At 48.5% G+C, this 23,992-nt stretch overlaps 1 protein-coding gene across 2 annotated transcripts; it reads right to left on the reverse strand.

Moving 5' to 3' along the window:
* Positions 1 to 17,382: 17,382 nt before the first annotated feature.
* On the reverse strand, positions 17,383 to 23,747 carry P2RY1 (purinergic receptor P2Y1). 2 transcript variants are annotated; one of them, XM_009279262.2, is made up of 2 exons: positions 22,450 to 23,747; positions 17,383 to 19,591 (listed from the first exon to the last, which is right to left on the reverse strand). In XM_009279262.2, the coding sequence occupies exon 1, from the start codon at positions 23,654 to 23,656 to the stop codon at positions 22,565 to 22,567; it is 1,092 nt and encodes a 363-aa protein (XP_009277537.1). In that variant the 5' UTR covers positions 23,657 to 23,747; the 3' UTR covers positions 17,383 to 19,591; positions 22,450 to 22,564. The 2 variants fall into 2 exon arrangements, with proteins under 2 accessions (XP_009277537.1, XP_009277527.1); XM_009279252.2 differs by lacking the exon at positions 17,383 to 19,591 and adding an exon at positions 21,466 to 21,938.
* Positions 23,748 to 23,992: the final 245 nt, after the last annotated feature.

The raw sequence follows: 23,992 nt of genomic DNA on the forward strand, positions 1-23,992 counted from the left end.
AAATGTTGTGGGTTATAATCAAACGCTTACCTCTAGGAAATAGTGTAAGCCTCTAATAATTTCCGTGATTATGTTGCAGCAGAGGTCTGATATGGGAGTGCTTGGGAAGAGCTGGGGAGCTGCCAGCACCGGCACCCGGTCGGTCCCAGCGAGCGCAGGGACAGCACAGGGGGCTGCTCACAGTCCGGCACCCGGCAAGGTTTAATTCCAGCGCACGAGGCTTCCTGGCAGAGATGCTGCTTCTCACAGAGTTCAGCTGGAGGTTGGCAAAAGTCAGGAGGTTTTCTAAGCAGGAGAGATTCAAAAAACTTTAGTTATGCTAAGTGGGACTTGCCTAAACCAACAGTGGGTTTGTGTCTGGCAGAGGTGACACAGAACTTGTTTGACATTTCCTTGCTTCAGCCCGTTACAGCTATGGCATATTTTTCCTGAGTATTTAATAAATAAAAAGCTAAATGAAACCCTGGACACATAGATGGCTGTAAGGAGCTGGGAAGAGGATGGACTCCTGCAGCAAATCTCTCCTAATAGTTTCAGGTCCTCTGAAAAGAGGTATTTTTCTCCTGAATGCATTTGGTAAAGAAGCTTTGCTAAAATACAGAATTAAGCTACTTTTTTTTTTTTTGTTTTTAAACAGTACTAATCAGCTTAACACAATGAAAGGCGCAGTGGAGAAGTTGCTTTGTAATTTTAGAAAACCTTGCAATCCTGACCTCACTGTTGAATTAGCCAGGTGTGCCCTGTCTCCAAATCTGCTTTCCGTGCATCTGCAGGGTGGGAGGGGAGAGGGAAGGAGATGTGGAGGGACACATCTTCCACCCTGGTCTCTGCTGGACATTCCCTGGATGAGGGTCTCCAGGGACCCTATGCAGCTGGGACAGACGTAGGGAGCCCGAGGCAGCACCCAACCCCCTGAGGTGCCACGCCCTCCCAGCAGCTGGGGATTTAATCAGAGGTGAGCTTGATGCTCAAGGCCAAGAGAAATGTTTCACTGCTGCGGTTTTGGGTTTTTTTCCATAATAGATTTTATGGAAAAAGTATGGCAGTGCCAAAGGGGAAGTTTCCTGGTCCTGGTTCTGTTTGATTCTAGTATAATCAGATAATCTGTTTCATTTAAGAAAAGTTTGCCTGTGATTATTCCATCCTGGAGTCTGGACACGAGCTTTTGTATGCTTTGTACGCTTCAAACTTACTGCACTTGAGCACAGCATAAATCCCTGTCTCTTCAACTGTAGCATCGCTTTTTTAAAAGTCTGTGCACTGATTTGCTTTTAACACCCATTATATAGGGCATTCAGCTCCTTGGTGGCCAGCAGGGTAAAAAAAAATCTGATATTTAAAAAAAATCTCTGTATATAAATATGTATGCCCACAATGGAGCAGAACAGCCCGCGGGAGCCAACCCACCTCCCATTCGGCATGCTGCTGCAGCCCATACATATGCATAACCGGCTCACGGCGTATTTATAAACCCTCAATATGTGCATACCTATAAAAGCATGAGGTCAGCCGCCGGCCCTTCACCGGCGCGTGGGGTCTGGTGGGGCATGTTGCAGAGGCAGGGTGCAATGGGGGCCAGGGGCTGCGCGGGTCCAGGGCCCTGGCACTCACCGGTGGCCATCCCACCCTGGGCGTCCTCACCCGGGTCGACATGCGTGGTTTTGGAAAAACCCCGCGTGACACCTGCAGCCCACTCGGGAGCAGTTCACACCTGAAAGTGTAAAATTACATTTCCAGAAAAAATTAACATGCTGCAAGTGGCTGGGAAACACAAGTGGCAGGAGGTGGCTCTGAGCAGCTATTTTAGTGTTTTATTTTAAAAACACAGGCAGTGAGTGCCCCTGGCAGAGCCGGAGATGCCAGCATTTCAGAGAAACGTGTTGAAGAAAAGAGAGAAAAAAAACCCAGAAAGATTTCTGCTTCCTTAGGAGGTTTGCAAATGTGGTCTTTGGAGGACCAAGGATGCTGATTAACTTGAACAAGCAGACAAAGACCCTGACATCAATTAAATACTGCTGATGGGGTGAGGTCAATAGTAATTATAACCTGCTCATATCTTCACACATTATAGACATGTTTAATCTTTTTATTGAAAAGCTTTTTACTGAAATGTTGTGGTATGATAATTTCCTATAGTATCCTGTTTCTAATTAAGTAGCTGGAAATACAGTGGATTGCACTTAATCATCTCTGCTTTGGTTAAGTCCTTGCTAAAGAAATACCTTTAGTTCTATTTTTGTTTTATTTTTTAAACTGTAGCCTTTTAAGTGGCTTTGAAAATGGAGATCACACTTGTATAGTATTTATACACTCTTTCCAAATGTGAGCCTTAGAGTCAATGACTACGACCATGGGACAGCCATACCTTTGTGTTTTACAGGGAAATCCGTTTTCTGTGTATTTCTGGCTTTGCCTGATGGTCACTGAGTACCAGGTTAGTGCTAAATGCTAAAAGCACGAAAGACATTTGCTCAGCAATTAATCATCATCCGTGTGCAGCTGGCTGTGTCAGTGCACTGGCGTAATGACCTCTGGCTGCGTCACTGGGCTCCTCTGCGGAACCTGCTGCGGGGGGGCAATGCCCCTTCCTGAGCGGCTGGAGGCAGCCGTGCCTGGGGGGGGCAGCAGGGGTCCTGCCGCCAGCCCACCCAGAACTCACCTTGGGGTGACACATCTGAGGATCTCAGTGAACTTGCCAGTCCAAAGTCAGCGATGTCACTATCGTTAGCGCATTACATTCCCAGGAGAGGGGAGCCAGGTCTGCTCTTTGCCGGCGGGGCAGCACAGGGGGGTGGGAGGGGGGATGGCTGAAGACAAGCTGCGTACGGCTTCAGCTCCATAACTCTATAGCGGGTCCCAGGGATGCCTGGTTCTTCTGGAGCACAGTGATGGTGGTGGAAATGACAGGTTGGTACAGGAGAAATGCCATGTCTTAGAGCTGCAGAGGGAGCCCTGGCTTCCACCTGCACAACTGTTCTCTACCTCATTAGTATCTCATACAAAGCAGCTTTGATTCAGGGACTGTCACGGTCAGTTTTCAGCCGTGTGGAGCTCTTCTACACAGTACTAAGCCCACTAAGAAAGATCACAATATTTCCTTTCTTCCCCATCTAGCCAGGGAGGTGCCGCCCGCAGCAGAGTGAGCCCAGGGAACCGCAGCCCCCGGCCCGCCAGCAGCCAGGGGCATGAAAGTGCCGGGTGCTATTTGAGGACAGAGGAGGGCACGCATGTGCCAGGCTCCTGCCACCGCTGGTGGGCATTTCTAACCATTTTGCCATGCAAAAGGTATTAACCAAATTTTTTAAACCTAGCTCTGAAATCTTACTGAGTGTTTTAACCCAGACAATTAAGAGAGCACGACAGCCCGCGGCTAAATATAGCTCTGGAGCGGTGGCAGCAGCGCGGCTTAGGAAGATGTTTTGAAGGGAGGCTGAGAAACTGGGGAGTGCTGGTGAAGGGGGCGTCCGCCGGTTCACGCTTCGCTGCCTGAGCTGAAAGTGCAGCCAGGAACGATAATGCAGCTCCTCTGTCGCGCTGCCAGCTGGGAATACACTTCAGCACATATTATCGCTGATTTGAAATCTCTGTGGAGAGTTTATAGCTAAGGCGAACCATGCTGGGAGCAGAAGCGGTGGGGAGGGGAAGGGGCCGGACTGCAGTGCTGTGGGCAGTGCGGGATGCAGCCGGGCACAGGGCCGCTCCTCCACCGACTCTCCCAGGACACGCTGGTGGCTCTCGCTTCTCATCCTCAGCTCCTCTCTCTGCTTATTTTCCAGAAGCTGTGAAAGGATTTGTCCAAAGCATCAGTTACCTTATGCAGTGGCAGGAGTTGTCTGTTGACATTGCCTTGAGCATCACTGCTTGTGCTGAGGGTGCTGGAGGAACAGAGGGCTGTGCCGGCTCCCTGGGCTTTGGGAGCACTGCCAGTGCTGCCTGGCCAAATCAGGCCTTGTATCATCGGTCTTGAAGCTGCTGGTTCTGAGACTGGGTCCCTGCTCCCACATGATGACCCTGGTCTGTCTACCACCAGCTTACGTCCTTGTGCCGGAAAGGTTGCAGCTCAAGTAGGTTGGGCTGGAGCCCACACCCCTTCTCTCCAGCTGCCCTCAACATCCCTGGGGCTAGCCCGTTAGGACGCGCTAATGTGGTTTTTGGACTATGTTCATTTAATGGTCACTTGGCATTGAGACAAATGTATTAGATTTGTTGGGGAAAGTTTATATCCCAGTTAAGTGGCTTTTATAGTTCCAGCCTGGCTGAGAGAGCTGATGTGGTGGTCAGTGCTTTTGACTCAGTGCTTTGCTGCTCCACAGACTTTCCACATGGTTTGGGGCATCCCCATCACTCCTCGTCCCCTTCTCTCCTGGTGGCAGCATTCTCCTAGCCCAGGGGAGGGCTGGAGAGGGAAACAGATGCTAAAGGCACTGAAGCTCAGATACGATGGTGACAAGAGAGATTGAAACACTTGTGGTGGCTTTGGCGATCACTTAGGAGAGGCAGAGAGTAACGAGCCGGGCTCAGGGTGTCCTGCAGAGGGGAACACCAGCACCGGAGCCTTGGCACCTCTCAGGAGGTGTTGCTGCTGCCCGCCTGCCTCCCTGTGCCACTTCCCAAATAAGCAGCTCCTGACACACCAGATGCACAGGGGACGGTTAATGAAGCACCATGGATCGTTAGGTGAGCAAAGACAAGCACTGAGAAGTTCTCCTGAAGTTACTTAAATCAAACAATGCCAGCAGCCTCCAGCGCTCCCTTCCCTCTCATCGTCAGTCAAAACAAAGTTGAAATAATAGCGCACATCTCTCCCTGCAAGCCATGAGACATCAAGTCACAAGGAAAAGGCTGAGAGCAGCTCGTCAGAGCGCATGCTGCTTGTCTCCCAGCATCCCAACTTTCCTGGTGATTGATTAATTACAGCACTGACTTGCACTGGGCTGGAGCAGAACTGTTTTTATTTTAAAATAGCCCAGAAGTCTGAGGGGAAATAAAAACTGTGGTCTTTCCCTTTTCCATGCCAGAAAGGCCCCTCGCCAGCCACAGTAAAGCCCATTTGAATACTTGTAGTGTCCATGCCATCCCTAGAGCCTCTCCTGCGCAATTTCTCCCTGTTTTGAGGGCAGGTGCGTTGGTCGGGCTCAGAGGGCTCCATGGGGATGATGGGGGACAAATCCTGTCCCCACAGGTGCCGGCTGGGGCAGCCGCTGGGTGGGTGGTAGCACTGTCACACTCTGGACCCTGCGGGCACTGTGTGTGTCGCTGCCCCTGACCCGGCAGAGAGGCTGAGCTGCCTCCTCCTTCCCTTCCCTCTCACTGCCTGCACGCCGGGCAGGCTGTGTATGCTGTGCACATGTATGTGCTGTGTGTGCTGAACTCACGGTGCAAGTTCTGCAAAATAAAATCCATGATGTGCATCTCTCCATACAGCTACCCAAAAGCCCCGACAAGCTTCTTCCACCAGGACCTTTTCCCTCCCCACTCCCCACGGTTGTCGTCCCTGCTGACAGGGACCAGCGTGCCCGTGGCTGGGAGGAAAGGCAAGCCCCTGGGCTGGCCAACCTCCTCTGCCAGTATGAGCATGAAAGGGGACAAAGTCTCGTCACACAGCACAGCTCTATCCTAAAACAAGGCTGCTTTCTTCTCCATGGGGCTAAGAATAAACTCGTGCTAGCTAGAAGCAGCTGGTGAGCACAGCCACTTGTGAGGGCCGTATGCCCAGGGGTGCGGGCGCAGCTCCGCGTGGCCAGGGGGGCACAGGGTTTGTGCCACAGCCTTCGCCAGCCCGCTCCAACCTAAGAAGTGCCCACCCTGGCAGTGCCGCGTATTTCGGTAACCAGTGCATTTCTGCTGGGTTTGCTCCTGCTGAGCCCAGCCGTGGGAGTGAGCTGGGATCCGGGCTGTGCCTCCGCGCTGCTGCTGAGGCTGGTCTGAGCAGCCACAGAACAAAACCAGATGGCAGAGGGGCTGGCTTGGCAAACGCCCATCTGAGTGGTGGGAAGGCAGCAGAGAGGTCCGGCTGCCAGGCCTGGCTCTAAGCTCCGGGGTTGGGAGCCCAGACCTGGTCCATCCTGCAGCACCTGTGTGCATCACCGAGGGGGGAGCAGGGGTGATGGCTCTGGGGAGGACACGTGGGCACCCACCTGCTCCCAGGCAGTGACAGACGATGACTGTTATATTCAGTTGCACACCACAAACCCCACATCCTTTCTCAAAGCGGAACCAAAATGCTGCTCTCCTGCCTTGCTAGCAATTGAGTTGCTCTCTGCTGTCTGTGCATGATGGTGCACGGTGCGCGGCGGTGGGGAATCTGTCACCGGTGCCCCTTCCTAAATGATTTGGAGTGACTCTCCTTGCTCGGTATCTGGAACTGCACATTTCCAGATTGCACCTACATATTTTTACATTAAAGTCTGCAAATTACAAATTGCAGCCTGTAAGGAGAGCAGGAGTCTTCAGGATCAGCTGATAGTTTGCAAGCGACAGAGTCTAAGCAGATCTATGGGAGGGGAAGCGGTGCCAGCCCTGACGCATGCTTCCTGCATAAAATTGAATAGTGTTACAGGGACTTTTTTTTCTTTTGTTGCTGTCGACTTTTCTTTAAATCACAGCATCAGGGCTAGCAAGGGCATTATGCATCTGGGAAATGATCTTCACACACAGAGGGTAGTTCAAAAGGTTTCATGACAATTGCATCTGCATTACACCTCATTTTGCTGGATAGAATGTGTTAACAACTTTACAGGTTTGGAGTCAATGAAAATGAGCATCACACTCAAATCATTTTCAAAGCAGAGTTCTTAACCACTGGCAGCCTGACACACTTCTCCATATGTTATATAAAGTAACTGTTTACAATATGAGCTGGCAAATATCATATAATATAACTAATAATTGGATGACACTGAAATATGACTCATTTTGAGTGATCTCATATGCATATTTATACCCTTAAAAGTATTACTAGGAAAGAAGAGCAAAAGCTTCTCGAGGAGCACCGGCCTGGCAGGCGTGCTGCTGCGGCTCCCAGCCGGGGATTTCTGGGGGTGCACAGCCCAGTTCAGCCCGGGGTCCCAGGGATTTCTGGGGGTGCACAGCCTGGTTCAGCCCAACATCCCGGGGCCCCTCAGTGCCTCCTGCTGAGAAGGTGCCCTTGCTGCTGCAGGTGAGGTGCAGCACATCCAGCTCAAGAGGCACCGACGTGGGCAAACTGAGGAGCTGCTGCTTTGGCAACACTGAGCGGGATGAGGGTATCTCAGAAGATAGAGAAAAACTGTAGAAAATTAGTAATTCACTGCACTTCGCCATGGTAAAATGAATTTGCTGTCCTCATTTTGGCTAAAGCCATCTGACTTCTACTTCCTAAATCCTTTCCCGTCCCAGCATCAGGCTGGGTCTCTTCCCTCCCATCAGCCTGATGCAGAGCACCCAAGGGCAGCCAGCCAGGGGCTGCAGCCTGCCCCGAGCCCCCTTGGCTGTCCCACAGGCTCACCCTGTCCTGCCTGCGTGTTGGTGGTGCACGAGGAGCGGAGCTGGCCACTGCTGCTGACAGCGCCCCGGCTCCGAAATCCGGCTGGGAAACACTGCGCCCTGGCAAGGCTCCTCTGGGCAACCTCTGTTCCTGCCATGTCACCTGCTTAGCTTCAAATATTAAATCTGGCATTTAATTACAGGTAGTGATGACAGCAACGTTAGTCATAATGCAGTAATTAAGCCCAAGGTTTGTATTCACCAGCTGCTATTAGGCATAACACAGTGGTGGGGGAAGGAGAGGCGGGAGCAGAGCCAGCACCTCTCCTGCTGGCAGCAGGGTCGCACTGATGAGATGCAGGAGCATTTCACAACATGCAAATTATTTCTGGGGTTTGCTGGGGTAGACCCTGTCACAATTTAATTTAAGTTTATCTTAGCCTAAGAAGCAAATTATTTTGTTTGATATTTTAAACGGGGGCGGCACCAGCCAGCACCTCTCCTGCTGGCAGCAGGGTCGCACTGATGAGATGCAGGAGCATTTCACAACATGCAAATTATTTCTGGGGTTTGCTGGGGTAGACCCTGTCACAATTTAATTTAAGTTTATCTTAGCCTAAGAAGCAAATTATTTTGTTTGATATTTTAAACAATTCGGTCTAAGAGGCAAAGCAGAGCCCAGAACGCAGCCCCTCATCTTCTTGGTTGGCAGCAGGGTCGCACTGATGAGATGCAGGAGCATTTCACAACATGCAAATTATTTCTGGGGTTTGCTGGGGTAGACCCTGTCACAATTTAATTTAAGTTTATCTTAGCCTAAGAAGCAAATTATTTTGTTTGATATTTTAAACAATTCGGTCTAAGAGGCAAAGCAGAGCCCAGAACGCAGCCCCTCATCTTCTTGGTGTCAGATGCTGATGAAAAGGACGATGGGGCTGAGTGGCTCCGGCTCCTCCGTTCTCTCCTGGAGATTTCCCACCAGTGTGAACTTACTGGTGCTTCTAGATGAGCTCCTGACTCTTACGCCACGGGGGGCTTCATGGCATGCTGGGCAAATTACAAAAGCACCATTTGTGCATTGCCGGTGCATCGTGTTTTCTGCCTCCCCACCCTTTACAGCAAAGTATCAGGAATTTCTAACTTTGAAATCCTAAAACACTTACGGTAACTGCTGCAAGGACCATATTAAAGCAGGTTGGTCACTGGGATACTGGACCTTTGGGGAAGCAGGGCTGTTCTGTGGATGGGGCTGGGTTCACTGCCGTGTGCTCTCAGCCACTGCGAATTCCCAGGGCAGCGGCTCCGAGCCCCAGGCAGCACATGGGGCTTTGGGGGAACGTGCTGGTAGTAGTACCTGTTTCTTCAGCCCCTGTCAAAAGAGGGTGGTAGGAACCATCTCAGAGAGAACCTGTAAAACTTCTGTCCCTGCAAGGCTGGTTATTGCAGTAAGCAATTTCAAATGTTGTCATTCAAAGTGGAAAAAAATAGTATAAATTACAACTGGATGCTAGCATTTTAGGTAGACATGCATGCATGTATTTATACACACACACACCCCATATATGTGTGTATGTAGTTGACGGTGTATTTTTAGATGCAGTGTAAATTGATCCTATTCATAAGCTCTCTGGTTAGCACAAATTGATTAAGAAAAGCACCAACTGAAAGCTTTTCTTTCTATAAAAATATAAAGTACTCATGCAGTTCTGGAAAGGAAACTGAATTCAAAATGAATTTCGAAGGTTTACTTCAAAATCCCCTCCAGGATGGCTGGTGATTTTTCCTAAGCAGGCGAAAAGCCTGCGCTGCTGCTGCCTGCGGCTCACGCACTGCCTGCGGGCTGCCGCTCTGCACTGCACCTTCAGCTCCCGCTGATTTAGGAGTCGTTAGAGGGCTGACATGCACACTGCGAAGCTGGGCAAGCTGCAGGCAGGGTTCGGCTCTATTTTGGGTACAGATAACTATACTTAGGGCTGAGTCATCCCTTCCAGTATCAGTTGCAGGAGAGCTTAAATAAGCAGAGCCGGTGACCAAACCTGCTGGCGAAGGTTTGGGGCCACGTGCCGGGGCCGCGAAGCCAACCTGGAGCCTCTCCACCAGCATCAGCAGCCACGGATCTGGCCCACGGGTGACAGCACGGGTACCAGCTCTGGCCCCTTCTTGCTGTCTGAGCCCGGTGCAGGGCGATGGGGTGAATTTCATCTGGCAGATGGGAGCGGGGAGGTGGGTGCTGTGGCTGTGCTGGGCTCCATCCCCGGCTGCCGGCAGGGCTCCTGTGAGCCCCCATGGAGGTTTTAAAGGCAGCATCCCTCCACGGAGCCGTCCCTTGCAGGGCATCATGGCCTGGGATGGGAGTGCTGCAGAGAGCTGCTAGCCAAAAATTCAGGTCTATTGCCTCACGTACGGGCATTAAGGGCAACTGCTTATACAGCCATTTACTGAGGAATGGTATTCACTGGCATTCAGTGGTATTCAATGGTATTTAACCTCTCTTCGGTTTAGTAGCCTGTTGATGATCCCAGAGCCAGCCAAAGAAGCTTTTCCGTATACTTATTAAGAAACACATATGAAGCTGGCCATAGCAATGCTAGATATCACTGGTATGATACCAGTGCTGCCAGCAAACAGCAAAGAGAAATGTTTTTCTTTGCAGATTTATTCCCCATGCAGAAAGGGAAGGCTAGAGAACATTTTCATTGAATCGCATCCAAACAGTCAAGTCAGCCTTCTCCATCTGCTTGAAGTGAGGGTTTAGTTGTTAATTTGCCTCCGTGGGTCTCTCTGTACCTATTTTCTGTGGTGTTACATTGGACACCTGTAGGTCATTTTTCTTCTGATTTTTGCTGTGCTCAGTTATCACTGTCAAGTGACATTTTGCCTAGTGTCTGAAGGAGAGGAAACAACTTAGAAATAAAAGATCATTTTGGTGAAAAGCTATTCTGATGGTAGCAAGAGCCAGCTTATAAAACCAGAGCTTTTACTCTGAATCGAGTCCCTTAAGTAATATCTGAATATTGGCATAATTTTTTTTAAAAGCATTTAACACGGGAAACTTTATTTTTAGCGTGTAAATGTCAAGGCGAACGGCAGCCTTTCAATCTTCCCCTGGCTCCTCCTGCTCAGTGCCCAAAGCTCCCGCTCCCCTCCAGCACCCCTCCACGGGGCCAGGAGCACCCTCAATGGGGGAGGACGCTGCTGCTGCACCTTCCTGGGCCAGGGTTGATGGGCCAGGGGGGTGTTGGGGCCAGGGGGTGATGGGATGGGGGGTGTCGGGGCCCAGGGGTGTCAGGGCCACCACGGGACTGGGGTGGGCAGGGAGAGGTAGCAGTCCCTCTCCCAGCTCTCTCCCTTCCCTGAAGGACTTTGTTTTAAAACAAGTAGTCTTTTAAAAATCTAGGGCAAGTCAGTCTTTTGCCAAAATTAGTCTTTGTGCAAGAGCATGAGGAGGAATTTTAATGGGTAGCTGGTATGTGGGGATGGAGGGAAATGACTGCTTTTACTATCTAAATGCTGTTTTAAATAAGGCTGTAATATCAAACAGCTTTGCCACGCTTGCAGATATGTTTTACAGGAAGCATCACTGCCACCGCTCAGTAATACACAAGAATGTTAAACAACAACTTACTTTTTTATTTGTGCCAACGTATCCTGACACATTGCTGAGGCAGATGAAAGCTGCAGCTCAAAAGAAAGCACAGGCAGAGCCTGGGTGTGCTACTTTTATCTGGCCTGGTTGTTGTCGCCATGTTGGTAATTGTTACAAAAACCCTGAAAGGCCATTTTTCATGTTTTATTTGACTAACTGCAGCTGAAGGGAGCAGGGAGAGGCAAACCCATGTTCTGCTGCACCTGGCCGGGTCCTGGGGTCCTGTACGGAGCCTGCAGTCAGGATGGGGATGGGATGGGGACAGGGATGGGGATGGGGATGGGGATGGGGACGGGGACGGGGACGGGGATGGGGATGGGCTGGTTCAGCAGCTGGGCTCCAGCCGGTGGTCCCTGGCTGGCACTGCTACGCCGAGCAGCTGCTGTGCAGGTATGCGATAGAGGACATCGCCAGTTATGGAATGAATCTAATAGAAATCAGGGAAATGGGAGTTGCCGGGGGAAACAGTAATTACATGTTGGCACACCCAGCTCCATCCTGGCTCCTGTCCCTTGTCAGCACAACCCAGGCCCTTCACAGCGGCGCCGACCTGCCCCGCTGTCTCCCCTGCCCGCGGGCTCTGCTGGCTCTTCCGACTGCCAGCGGCTGAACAGCACCTCCAAAATTATCCAAAGTGGCTGATAATTTGTGATTTCTTTTTGCAAAAATTACGTTTGACTTCGTAAACTAAAATTCATAGGTACAGACCCCTCCCTATAGCAAAGTGGTTTATTATTTTTAACCTGGATTTTATCTCTGCCCGTGCTGGTCCCATGGTTCCTGCCAAAGCTGCGTGTGTCCCCAAGGACGTGCTCCGTGGCAGCGCCACTAATTCACAACTCTGCTGGAGCAGGAATAAAATCCACACAACGTACTGCTCTTACTGGTTACATGGGATGTACCGGTCTGTCCATACGCTGAGACAGAATCCGTATGACTTCATTTTGCACTCATCTACGTTTCTGAAGGCAGCTGCTGTTCCAGGAGGGGTTTCTCTCTGCTGCCGAAGCTTTCTCGGAGCAGAAAAAAGTTTCTCAGGGTGGCGAGTGAGCCACAACACCGGTGTTTGTGGTGCAGAAGCAGCTTCTGGCTGCACTGGGGACGCCCGACACTGGTGCTCGGCACGTTTCGGCCCAGAGAAGAGCCAGCCAAAGGGTGGCCGGTGCCAGCAGGGCTGCGCAGAGCAGGGCCATGCCCAAGCAAAGCAGCCACGACAGAACTGCAGTTTCTTCTCTTTAATGCAGACGTGCACATCGCAATGTTGAGCACGATCTTCAAAGGGGGAGAGGTGAACTTTGGGTTGCCTGAGCCCGACATCGTTGGCTCCAGCAACCGTGGCACCCACCCAGTGGGGCGGGAGGTGGCAGGTGCAGACCCCTGTCCTGGTTCAGCACAGGAGCGATTTGGCCGTGCTGGAGTTGTTTCTGGTCACCAGGGCCAGTGCTGACACTGCTCGCTCGTGGGAGGGTCAGTGGAGGCTTTAAGGAAATGACAGCAACAAGGGCAGTGTTGTTTGATGAATCTCCCATAAAAAAGGCTCAGCAATATCAAACAAATAAATCATCTCTTCTCTACAATGCAAACTTTATTTATTTTCCATGTATGACTGAACTCCTCAGGTGTTTATACTGAGGATATTCAAATTCTACCATGCAAGTAGTCCACAAAAAATGAAACTTATGTGATTTCTTAAAAGTACTTTTTAATTCTGAAATTAATAATAGCATAATATGTGGTACAAAAACTGTGTATAACCCCCAAGAGCTTCTCCCAGCTGGGTCCCAGAGAGACCAAGCAAGCGAGTCCTCCTCCAGAGGTGCCAGGGCTGTGCCCCATGTCTCTGGTGCACCCATTCGGGATGCTTGGCTGCGTGCAGGATCGTCCCTTCCCCACCTCTGTCAGTCCCTTCTGTCTGTTTGGGTGGCCTGATATCAAGGGTAGGGCCTTGGTGCTACGATAATCCAAATGCTGGATAATGATGTCCAATAGTAAACGCTATCTGCTCTACAGCTCAGAAGTTGCTTCTGTGTTCTCCTGAACGTTCACCCCTTGCATTCTCCCTGCTCCGCTTTCCCGGCTGCTCACTGGGTCAGCTGAGGCACTGTGCCAGCTCTGCGCTGCCGCTGCCCCACGCCCATCCGCCTCTGCACCGCTTCCCCGGCCCCAGCACCCTCCTCTCCGCTGAGTTAGCAGTTAACTCCATAGCTGAGCCATTTCTTAGTCACTGTCTTGGAGAAAAATCAGTCTCCTACAAAAGGCTGTTATTTTCAGTGGAAGGAAACGCATTTTTAAGCGCTCGCTCTTTTAACAAACCAACCCCACTTTCACAGAGAAATTTCTGTTAGAGAGCACGTGCTGCCAGGGGGGCGGTGGGCGCCTGCGTGCCCATGTGCGGCACTGGAGCATGGAGCTCTGCAATCCATGGGCAGGGGACAAGCCCAGCATGCCTGTGTCCTAGGTGTCTGGCCTAGGCGCGGAGGGATGCCCCAGCCCCTGCGTTGCAGTGTGCTCGCAGCCATCGTGTTCTTTCACACAGTGCAAGCATGGAAGTGGTCCCGTCAATGGCCAGTAACACATATTAGGACCTGGCTTTGGTCCTAACATCACTAAACAGAGCTGAGGCACACGCCCTGCTGGGTAAGGTCTGCGAGAGTGGCAGGGCTCTTGCTGATGGATTTCAGTCTGTCCCCGGGATGCTGCCGTAGCCTCCAGGAGGAGCGTGCAGGGCGGCTGCTGGTGCTGCTGCTGCTGCGTGGAAGAGTCATAAACTGAATGGGGAAGACTTTTATGAATTATTTACACAAATAGCTCTGCTGTTCCTTGGCTATATGGGAATGCCAGGAAGGGTAAATGGTGTTTCGAGCACTTTAAATGAGTGGATCTTCTGGTGGTCACTCAGGGACACAAGGATGTTCCCATGGGCAGGCAGCAGCCCAGGGGTGCACACACAGGCAGAGGCATGGCCGCTCAGGACCCTGGTAATGGGTTTCCCCATGGGAGTTGCTGCCTGATTCTCGGCTGGGAAGTCCAGTGTACACCCGGGCTTCAGGACACCTGCCTGCTGCCTGCTGCCCAGTGCCTGCTGCCATGATCCCAGCTAGGGAGCGGGAGCCCCGAAGGAGGTGTGGATGTTGTAGGTGCAGAGAGCCTGCCCAGCTCCTGCACATCTCCTCCTGCCCTGCCAGTGAGATGAGCTGTTCGTGCAGCCCAGCTGCCGGCCAGGAGCAGCGGACAAGTGGACAGCTGTCTCCCCTGGACACCTCAGCACCCTGCTCCCTGTGCAGGGCTGGGGAGGGCAGCCACCTTGCAGGGCAGTGACACTGTTCCTGAAGGAGCACTGCGCTGGTGTGTGCACCCCAGGGGCTATCAATACATCCTGTGCTTCACTGTCCTCTTGGTACCTCATGTAGAGACACTGCTATCATTTGTGACACCCACACTCAGCTGCCATGTAACTCATGAAGTCTTCAGGTATTTATATTTCTGCCAGCAGACACGGTTGGTTCAGTCTCAGAGGCACCAAACAGCTCTGCATCTCTCAGCCTAACCCTCAGTCAGGTTTAACCCTGTGGGGATGCAGGCACAGCTGCGGGACAGGGAGGCGGCTGTGGGACTGCCTGCATGGGCAGCGGGGCCGGGACCCCACTGAGTCCAGTGGGGCTGTGCACTGGCCACCCACCTCACTGCCAGCAATGGTTCGGGGTAAATCCCAAGGGAATGTGTCACTTCTCCCGGTAGCCTCCAAGCACTGACCTGCTCCCAGCCCAGCCTGCCTGAATTCAGCCCGAACCATACAGCTGCGTTCCCAGCATCTCCCACTCACGTTGGAGCAGGAGCCTGATGCTGGCAGCAGAAACCTGAGCAGCATGGTTTGAAAACCCCCATTTATTTAATTATTTATCTATTCAGCCCATTGCCTATCGCCACAGGCTTGTCTTCTATTTTCTAATGCTGTGAGATAATTTAAAAAAAGTTTATAAACAAATATTCCTTATGCTCATGCGCTGCCTCACGTCTGCCAGGGTAACAGCAAACCACATTTGCATGCTTAGGCCAAAGTTAAAGGAAGCCAGAAATAATGTGCAATATCAGTTCAAGTATTAAAATATGGCATTTGCATTCTGTATGTTGCTGCTTATGTTAAATATAATCAGCAAGAGCAGAGCTTTACAAACCCCAGTGTTTCTAGACCTGACTTACTTGTGAGTATTTAAAGGTTTCTGTGCTGAGGATGGAAGAGGGTGTCGGGTGTTAGGGGGTGTTGGATGGGAAAGGGAACTTCAGAATGGTGGGAAACAGCACGATTTGTTGTAGATGGAATCCATTTACTGATAAGAAAATATCATTAGAATTGAAGGGATATTACAGCAAAGCTAAAAAGTTTTCATGAAGTGCAAAGGCAAACCAAGAATGGGAAAAAGAAATTAAAATAAAATAGGCAAATAAATTTTAAAATAAAACAGGTGATAAATGAAATACAGATGTATTACATCCCATGTACCTGCAGTTTGCACCACAGTATCACTGTCAGTACCCCACACCTGTACCTTCAGCTTGCAGGATCAAAAAGTCTTCAAAAACAGAAATCCGTCCCTTCCCTTGCAACGCAGGCTGAGGGCCTGGGTCCTTGGGCTCTGCATCGGGGTTTTGCCTCTCGCAGCTACTGCAACAGGAAGAAGATGGCAGAAATTGTCCCCCGGTCACCCGAAGCAGCCGTGCTGCTGTGGGAAGCCAGGATGCAGGAGTCGGCAGAGGCATGGGTCCTGGCAGCCTGCGCCCCGGCCCTTCGGAGCCCCTGAGCTCTCCCAGCAGCATCCTCAGCCTAAGGGCCCTGCAGGGCTGCCTCAGGGCACTGCAGCCGTCCGACACAAATAGAGAGGTAAGCAGAACGAAACTCCACGCTGTGTGAAGTTAGGGTAGCTGCAGGCAGCGAAACAAGTCAATGGCACGAAAATAGAGGTCGACATAAAATCTGAAATACCTATACTGTCAGGCAAGGTATGGATAAAAAAAGGGGTTAAATATTTTAATTGGTTTATTAAATGTTAAGCCATTTGGGAAGGAACAGTCACTCTGCATCCTGCAACAAAATCAGCATGCAGCAGCCATTGCCAAAGAGAAAAGAAGAAAGTTTCTGTAAAGACAGATTTAGCTTTTGATCTGTACAGACTAGGCGATGCACTCCAGGCTGTCAGATTATGGTTGCACATGCGGGACAGTAGTTGGAGGAATAAATACCCGAGGCTGAGCAGGAGCTGCCAAGGAAAAGGCAGAAAGGGACTGGGAGCAGGTTCTTCGCTGGCTGAATGCTAGAAATGGGAGAGGTGCTCGGAGCGGGTGGGGAGGGTGGCGCTGGGTCAGCCCTCTACCCGCAGAACCGCAGGCATACTGCTTCCATCTGTGTTAGGAGTTGGGTCATTCACCTGCCACCTGCAGACATGCTGTCCCCTAACATCCTAGAAGACGAAAGCATCATTCATTTTCTCACTATTTTGATTCTCAGTTGGTCCACCTGGTTCTTCTCTATGTTTTAAATTTTATATATTTTGCAAACCTTTTATTATCTGGTTTTAAGTACGTGTTGCTGCCTGAAGAATCACCTGGAAACATGAATTAACTGCAATAATACAAAAGGCAGAAAAAGTGTTTCATAATTTTATTGGAGCGGATTCAAAGTGAGGTTGCTAGGTACGGTGCCAGTAACTCTGTGGCTGCAGTTCTGCTGCCACTAAAAATAGTTACAACTTCAAAAGCCATGCCTAACAGTAAATGTACATGCAAACAACCCCGTGCTTTATCAAAATAAAAAACCCTTTTATTTGTTAAAATTATAGACAAATAAGGGGATTTTTTTACCACTATTTAATTAAAGCAGTTACATAGCCTGAGCTTAAATACCAAGTAGCACTGTCTCTGCAGATATTGCAGTCAAATTTCACTAGTATTTACACAAAAATTGAACTTACTCAACAATATGAAAATCACAGTACAATAGAAAAATAAACATTTTCACGTATATCCTTGAAGCACACTGTAATTCATAGCCACAAAATAAGTAGTGGTTTTAATTCACAAGTCATATGTCTTCAAAGTATTTGAAATTATTGTGCCAATACAGTTAGGCTCCAGAAATAATATTCTGTAGTAGGTTCTGATTCAGTGCAAAGCACCTGAAGTTAGAAATAATACAGCAAATGTAAGTAGAGTGAAACAGTCCTATTCAAGCAGCTATAATTGTTGGTTTTGGTGTTTGTTTTTTTTTTTAAAGTTAAGGGCTTTTAGTGTAGGGCCAAACCAGCTTCCACCCAAGGGCCAGCATTCCTCCCTGCAGCTCTGCTTGCACCGTCCCCAGTGCTTGCACTGTCCCCAGTTTGCAACTGGCAGCTGTCGAACACGGCTGCTCAGGAGCTTGGAATACATTTTTCATGTTCAAATTCAACTTCAGGCCTATAGCTTCCTTCAAAAATTTTACCAGAGGTGGAGACTAACCACTGCAAGTAACAAATATGAATGTATGGACTTGAAAAATAATGAGCTTATCACAGAAATAAGTAATGCCTGTGTTAAGACATATGACTTTATTAATGTTTTTGTTCTGGACCAATCTGAAGACAAAAACTAGTCACAAGGAAAAAAAAAAGAATCCCAGAAAGGCAATTAGCAGGTTTTTTGTCTTCTGGCACCCCTGGGGCCAGCGTGTTTAACTGCTACAGACCTGACTTTCCAGGTAGGACTGTCTGTGGGTGGCAGCGGGGAAGAACAGCCCTTTCCATAATGTGTTCTGCCCAGCTCTCAGTGGGACCAGAGCTAGCAGAACAAGTGCGTTACGCTCAGCGGGCTCCAGACGGACTCAGCCCTGCAGCTGGAGCAGCCACAGCAGCAGCGCCCGCTCCCCGGAGCTCCTGCTGCACAAGGCTCCTGCACCAGAGGTGCCCGGGGGTGCCCAGAGCCTTGTGTCCTCCCCGCCTTGTCCTTCCTCATCGAGAAAGAGAAGAGGAGGATGCCAGGCTCAGGAAAACTTGGCGTGACCCTCTTTGGGCTCATACAGCATGACCCTGAGGGTTTAGTCTATGGGCCCACACTATGGAAACAAATCTTCAGCTTCTGTTCTTGGGTGTGAACAGGAAGGCAGCGGGATGCTCTGCGGCATTCACTCACTCATGGGCCGTCAGCCACAAAAATGGCCCTGCAGCTTCCCACAGTCACCTTCCACAGGATCGCAGGGGAATTTGGGTTGGGAGGCAGCTTACCAGGGCATTTAGTGCAATTTCCTGCTCAAAGCAGGGTCAGGCAAGGTACTTCTGGTTCCCTATGTTTGATCATTATTTCATTAACTTGGTGTCAGATGAACTGGATTAAAACAAAAAATCCTACATGCTATGTTATGAAAATGTACAAACTGACAGCAGATCATGTGTAGGTTTCATACTGATTTCATTTTGTGTTAAAGATTACCATATGTGGGAGTTAATGGGCATAAATGAGAAAAAAAAATTAACCCTATGAGCTGGAGGAAGCAAAATATAGCTAATGAATAATAATTTGTTTCGGCGTGGATCATTGTAGAATGCTTTGGCAAAACTTAACTTAAGCTCTAAATAACTATTTACTTCAACCCTTTTGGCATCTTCAGTGAATGATTTGTAGTTATTAAAAGATTCCCAAATATACCCAGAGGAAGAATAGGTTAAAAGCATGACCATGAAATCATAAAAGGTTTAATCTCATTTGCTAGTTGAAGGCTAATACAGCACAATGAAGGAAGGTGGAACTTTTAAGTGGTCTTCCTGTAGTGAGATGATGAGCTGAATCTTGTTGCTAGTAAATGCAACCCATCGTCATCATTGATTATTAATTAAAAGCCCAAAGGCTGTAGCTGAGATATTGCATTCTCTTTGCATATTGGATAGGTCAGAAACAAACTCCAGTCGAGCGGCTTAGGGAAAGGCTTCTTCAACTGTACCCATCACAGAGGTTTATGTATAAACACAGGGATCACCTTGGGCCTCTGAGGCTGGTGGACTGATTGTCTTCCACAAAGATGTTATAGTAAGGATAAGTACCAAAAGGCAAACATTTAAGAACAGTCTTGCCAAGTTCCCCAGGAGCTAATGGCTCCAGCCACCACACTGCCTGTAGATCTGCTTGGTTTTTGTCCTGGTGGTGTCCAATCCTCCCACGTCTGACCAGCTTCCTCTCTGACGGGATGGCCCAACAGACATTATTCCATCATGTTGCAGGTAAAAAAGTAATCGTGTCGGAGGAGAAATGAATTTGGTGTGATTTTGCAGCGGTTCCTACTACCCCATGTCAAATATAGCAATGCTTAAAAAAAGAGCAGGAACTTTAAATGAGATTGCGAGGCTCAGCTTCGAGCTCCAGCGGGATTCAGAGGAGGCTGTGACTCTCAGCGTGTGTGCAGCAGGGAGTCACATCGGAGCAGGATGCGGTTTGAGGTGTTAGCTCTGCAGGTCATAGGATCTGAAAGATGGAAAAGAAACTGTGTGTAAAATGTGTTTAATGATGCTTCTCGGTGTTTGGTGGGAGGCTCCCATACACTTCTGGGAGGTGAAGATGCCGAGTGCAGTTGCCTGCCATGGCTGATCATCAGAAGTGATCTTCATTGAATAATCAGAACAGACCTCAGTAATGAACTGCACGAATGATCTGGCCAGTTGCACAGTTCTCTTCAGTGAGGCAAGATGAAACAGACCGAGCTTTCAATGGTTCATGAGGAAAGCATAAAAACATCGCAGGTGTTCAAGACCCAGAAGACTGCAGGGCAGACACTGGAACAGAGGCGGCTGTCCTAAGCTCCAGAAGGTGGATCTCCCTGGCAGGGTGTCTATCCGGACCGTGGGTCTCTCCTGCAGCATGCCCAGCCTGCTGCAGCTGGGCCCGTAGAGTTTTGTTGCACTTGGATTTCATACACACTGTAATAGTTAGCCAACTTTGCCGTATTAAAGAGACATATTGCAAGAAGACTGTAAGTAACTACATAAGGACCAACCTGGGTGTACGGTTTTACATTCTGCTCTGTCTGTTTAGGATCTTTTTTCAGACATGGATAAGTGGAACATTTTACTTCCTAACTGAAAGAGAGAAATAGACCACGAAATGCTGGGAGATGAATACAATTTTAAACCTAGAGAAGCAGATTCAGAGAATATCCTATTTTTATGCTCTCTCTCCATTTAATTCATCTGCCATGCCAAACAAGACATGCCTCAGTTGAATGAAGTCTCAAATAATCACATAATAGGAGAAGTCATTTATTGTGAATCAGGCTCATTCTCTGGTGATATAAATAGGCTGTGCTGTTCCACGGTCTTTTGTCAGTAGGGATTAATTAGCAGTTGACCCTTGGTTGGGATTTCTTCACTACCTCTACATTTTTCATCTCATAGGGCTAAATGAGATCTTAACACTGCTTTAAGAAGCCATGCTTCCTAAGCAGCACTTTAATTTATCTTTGGGCTATAAATCAGTAGTTTAATTTATCACTAGGTTACATATCAACAGTGAATAGTCAGGGTGGAATTGAGTTTATTATAAAGATATTCTGCTAGAAGACACAGTATTACAGTGATTGAAACATGCTGTTAAATTTTCCATTAATGCCCAATTCTGAATATGAATACGGAGAACCACACGTTACATACTTTACATTTAGCTTTCTAATAAATAAGTTCAATAAATAGGGATTTTGCAGATGAAGAAGCTGTACGCGTGAACAGAAGCTGCTTTACAATGTTGTCAAAAAATAACTAGAGCTATTCTTGTTTGTTACCAATCACTGGAAATCCGTAAGTAAAATATAAATATTTTACTCTTACTATGAAGACTGGAGGAACGACGATCTGTTAAAATCACCCTTAGGATTACATAGAACTTAATTTTGTACACTAAATTTATAATTTAGAGCATGCTTTCGTACCATTTTTAGCACACAGTATTTTCAAATACATTTCTTAAAAATATGAGAAATGAGTAAGACTGCCCATGTAAGATTTCATCTGTAATTTTGTACTAAATTTATAATTTAGAGCATGCTTTCGTACCATTTTTAGCACACAGTATTTTCAAATACATTTCTTAAAAATAATGAGTAAGACTGCCCATGTAAGATTTCATCTGTGCTCTGGCTCTGATTGTAACATCTTGTTAATACAGTAATTTATTTGTCACAGTACAAAAAAATTAATTCCTCCTTTTATTTTTTTATATATATATAATATATAATTTATTTATATTACCCATTTTAATAATTATTTTCTTGGGAAACAACTCTTACGTTATCTCTAAAGATTGCCAGGAACAGAAATATTCTCGTACCAAATGAAAACGCAAGTAACTCGAGCAACTGTAGTTTTACTTCTCTGAAAAGTACAGTTATTTTCAGCACACACATTTCTCATGTTTTACCCGTAAAGAACTCCAGCAAGGCTCCCAACACCGGCAGTCAAGCGTTCGCGCTGCAGTGAGATGTTGGTCAGCCTTTGGGAAGGGTGGCTCGCCCATGGCTCCACAGAGCTCGCGCAGGCGCTCCCCAGGCAAGCCCAGTCCGTGCTCAGCCCCGTCCCGCGGTTCCTCTGGCTGACAACCCGCCAGTTTTCCTCAGCACGGAAGGCAGGATTGGACCATCAGCTGCCCAGAACCAAATCACCTCCGCACGCATTTGCACGCAGACATCTGTTCACGGAACGCACCACTACGTGCAAGTGCAAAGCAGGCACCTGCTTATCTGCCAGTGGCTGAGGTGTCAGTTCACCTGGAAGCCAATTTGCCTTTAATGGGGTCCAGATTTTTCATGAACAACCATCGTAATCTGAAAGCATAATCATGCACACATCAGTAAGCCTACCTTTTGTAAAACACCGGCACTCAAAGAAGACTGAATCATAAATGCTACCGAACTATCAAATAATTATCAACACTAGAAGTAGATGAAGAAATAATAAAACTGTAAAGGTGAGATAACTGCATCATGACTTTGATTTAAATACTTGTTTACAACAGCAAGTGAGCAAAAGGCTAGGTATGTGGACTGAGCCTCAGAAGAGAAGACACTGCTTTTTCTTATTGTTATTTCCTATTTTTAAAGAGAGGCTGATTGAGAACATTTTTGAATGTGGGAGACTAAGTCATTAAAACAGAAGCACTTGGATTGCCTTCTTCCTTTAGGGGATTTACTTCATTTTATTTTATCTGACACGAGTCAGAAAGAAATGAGAATATTGTAAGGAGGAGGAAAGCTGAATTTTGACATGTTATTTTCCATTAAAATTCTTCCGCTGATTTTGTTAAGCTTTTTCTAAGGTCAGAAAATGAGGCTTTACCTAAAACGAATTTGAGAGACTGGTAGATTTTCCTCACGCACTTGTAGCACTACAGTGTCCTACTGTCTCAAAGCAGTGGATTTTTTCAAACTGTTCCCAAATCTTTTGCATTCGTTCACAAACTCGTATCTCCGTTCTGTTTATACTCAGATAAAATATTGAGAGTCATTTCCTCACTTTTGGACTGCACGTTGTGTTCACTTCTTCTGGACGATTTCCTGGTCGCCCTGGAAAGCCGCCTTCGAAAGGTATCACCTGCCAGAAAGTAAAGGATAGGGTCGACGCAGCTGTTGAGGCTGGCCAGACCCCTTGTCACTTGGTAAGTGGCATAAACCTTATCGTTGAAGGCACACATTTGTGGAGTCTGAAAATCCACCCTGGCTCTTAGATTTAAGGTCTTCATCACGTGGAAAGGAAGGTAAGACACAGCAAAGACCGTCAACACAATAATAACCAGGTAAATGGACTTTCTCCTGAGAGGAGAATTGTCCAAATCTTTGTAAATCAAAGCTTTCACAATGAGCCCATAGCAACCAAGAATCAGTATGAATGGGATGCAGAACATAAGCACTGTGGTGCACATGCTGTAAATGAAGTAACTTCTCAGGTAATCATCGGCTGTAGTGTCGTAGCACGTCGTGGTTTTATTTCTCCTTATCCCCGTTCCCGAGTAGAAGAGTATTGGAGAAATCACGGCCACCACAATGACCCAGACCAGGGTGCTGATGTACACCGCGTTCTTCTTCTTCAGCCTCCCCAGCGACTTCAAGGGGTGCACCACTCCCGTGTACCTGTGCACACTTATGCAAGTTAGAAACAAAATACTGCCATACAGGTTCACATGGAAGATGAACCTCTGCAGCTTGCACATGATATCTCCGAAGATCCAGTCTGTTTTATTGAAGTAGTAAAAGATGAGGGCAGGCAGAGTCAAGACATACAAGAAATCAGCTAGCGCCAAGTTGAACATGTAAACCGAGATGCCGCTCCAAGGCCTCATGTGGAAGACAAACATCCAGATGGCCACACTGTTTCCCAAAAACCCAGTGATGAAGACCAGAATGTAGACGGTGGGCAGGTAATAGAACTGGAAGCCAGTTTTGGTCAGGGAACACTTGGTGGTGGCGTTTCCCGCAGACCAGCCGCTGCTGGATAACAGGTTGGGTTCAGTTCCATTCAAAGCAGCAGAGAAGAAGACTTCGGTCATGATCCTTCCACCAGAGTCACATAGGTCTGAGGTGAAGCAACAAAGTCTCTACAGGAACAGTAACGCATCTGAAGAAAGAAGAGAGCAAATAAAACCTAACTGGAAGGTAAAACCTGCCCTGCTTTTCTTCAGAGGGTTTCCATGCGGGTGTGCTCGGCTGAGTGTCTCCCACCCGCGCAGGTCGGTCTAGAGTGGGGTGTGGACCGTCCCCCCGCGCAGCACCCGGACCTGCCACACGTCGGGAGCCAGGGAACACCTCGGCGGGTCGCTGCCTGCCGCCGGCGGGCCCTTCTCGGCAGCCGAGGCGGAGGAGGGGAGGGTCCCCTCCAGGCCCAG

The sequence above is a fragment of the Aptenodytes forsteri genome, unplaced genomic scaffold (assembly GCF_000699145.1).
Source record: "Aptenodytes forsteri isolate BGI_AS27 unplaced genomic scaffold, ASM69914v1 Scaffold299, whole genome shotgun sequence".
Classification (NCBI taxonomy): domain Eukaryota; kingdom Metazoa; phylum Chordata; class Aves; order Sphenisciformes; family Spheniscidae; genus Aptenodytes; species Aptenodytes forsteri.

Excerpts from the sequence above, each read along its gene's own strand:
- P2RY1 (XM_009279262.2), bottom strand. The coding sequence starts at position 23,656 with ATGACCGAAGTCTTCTTCTCTGCTGCTTTGAATGGAACTGAACCCAAC.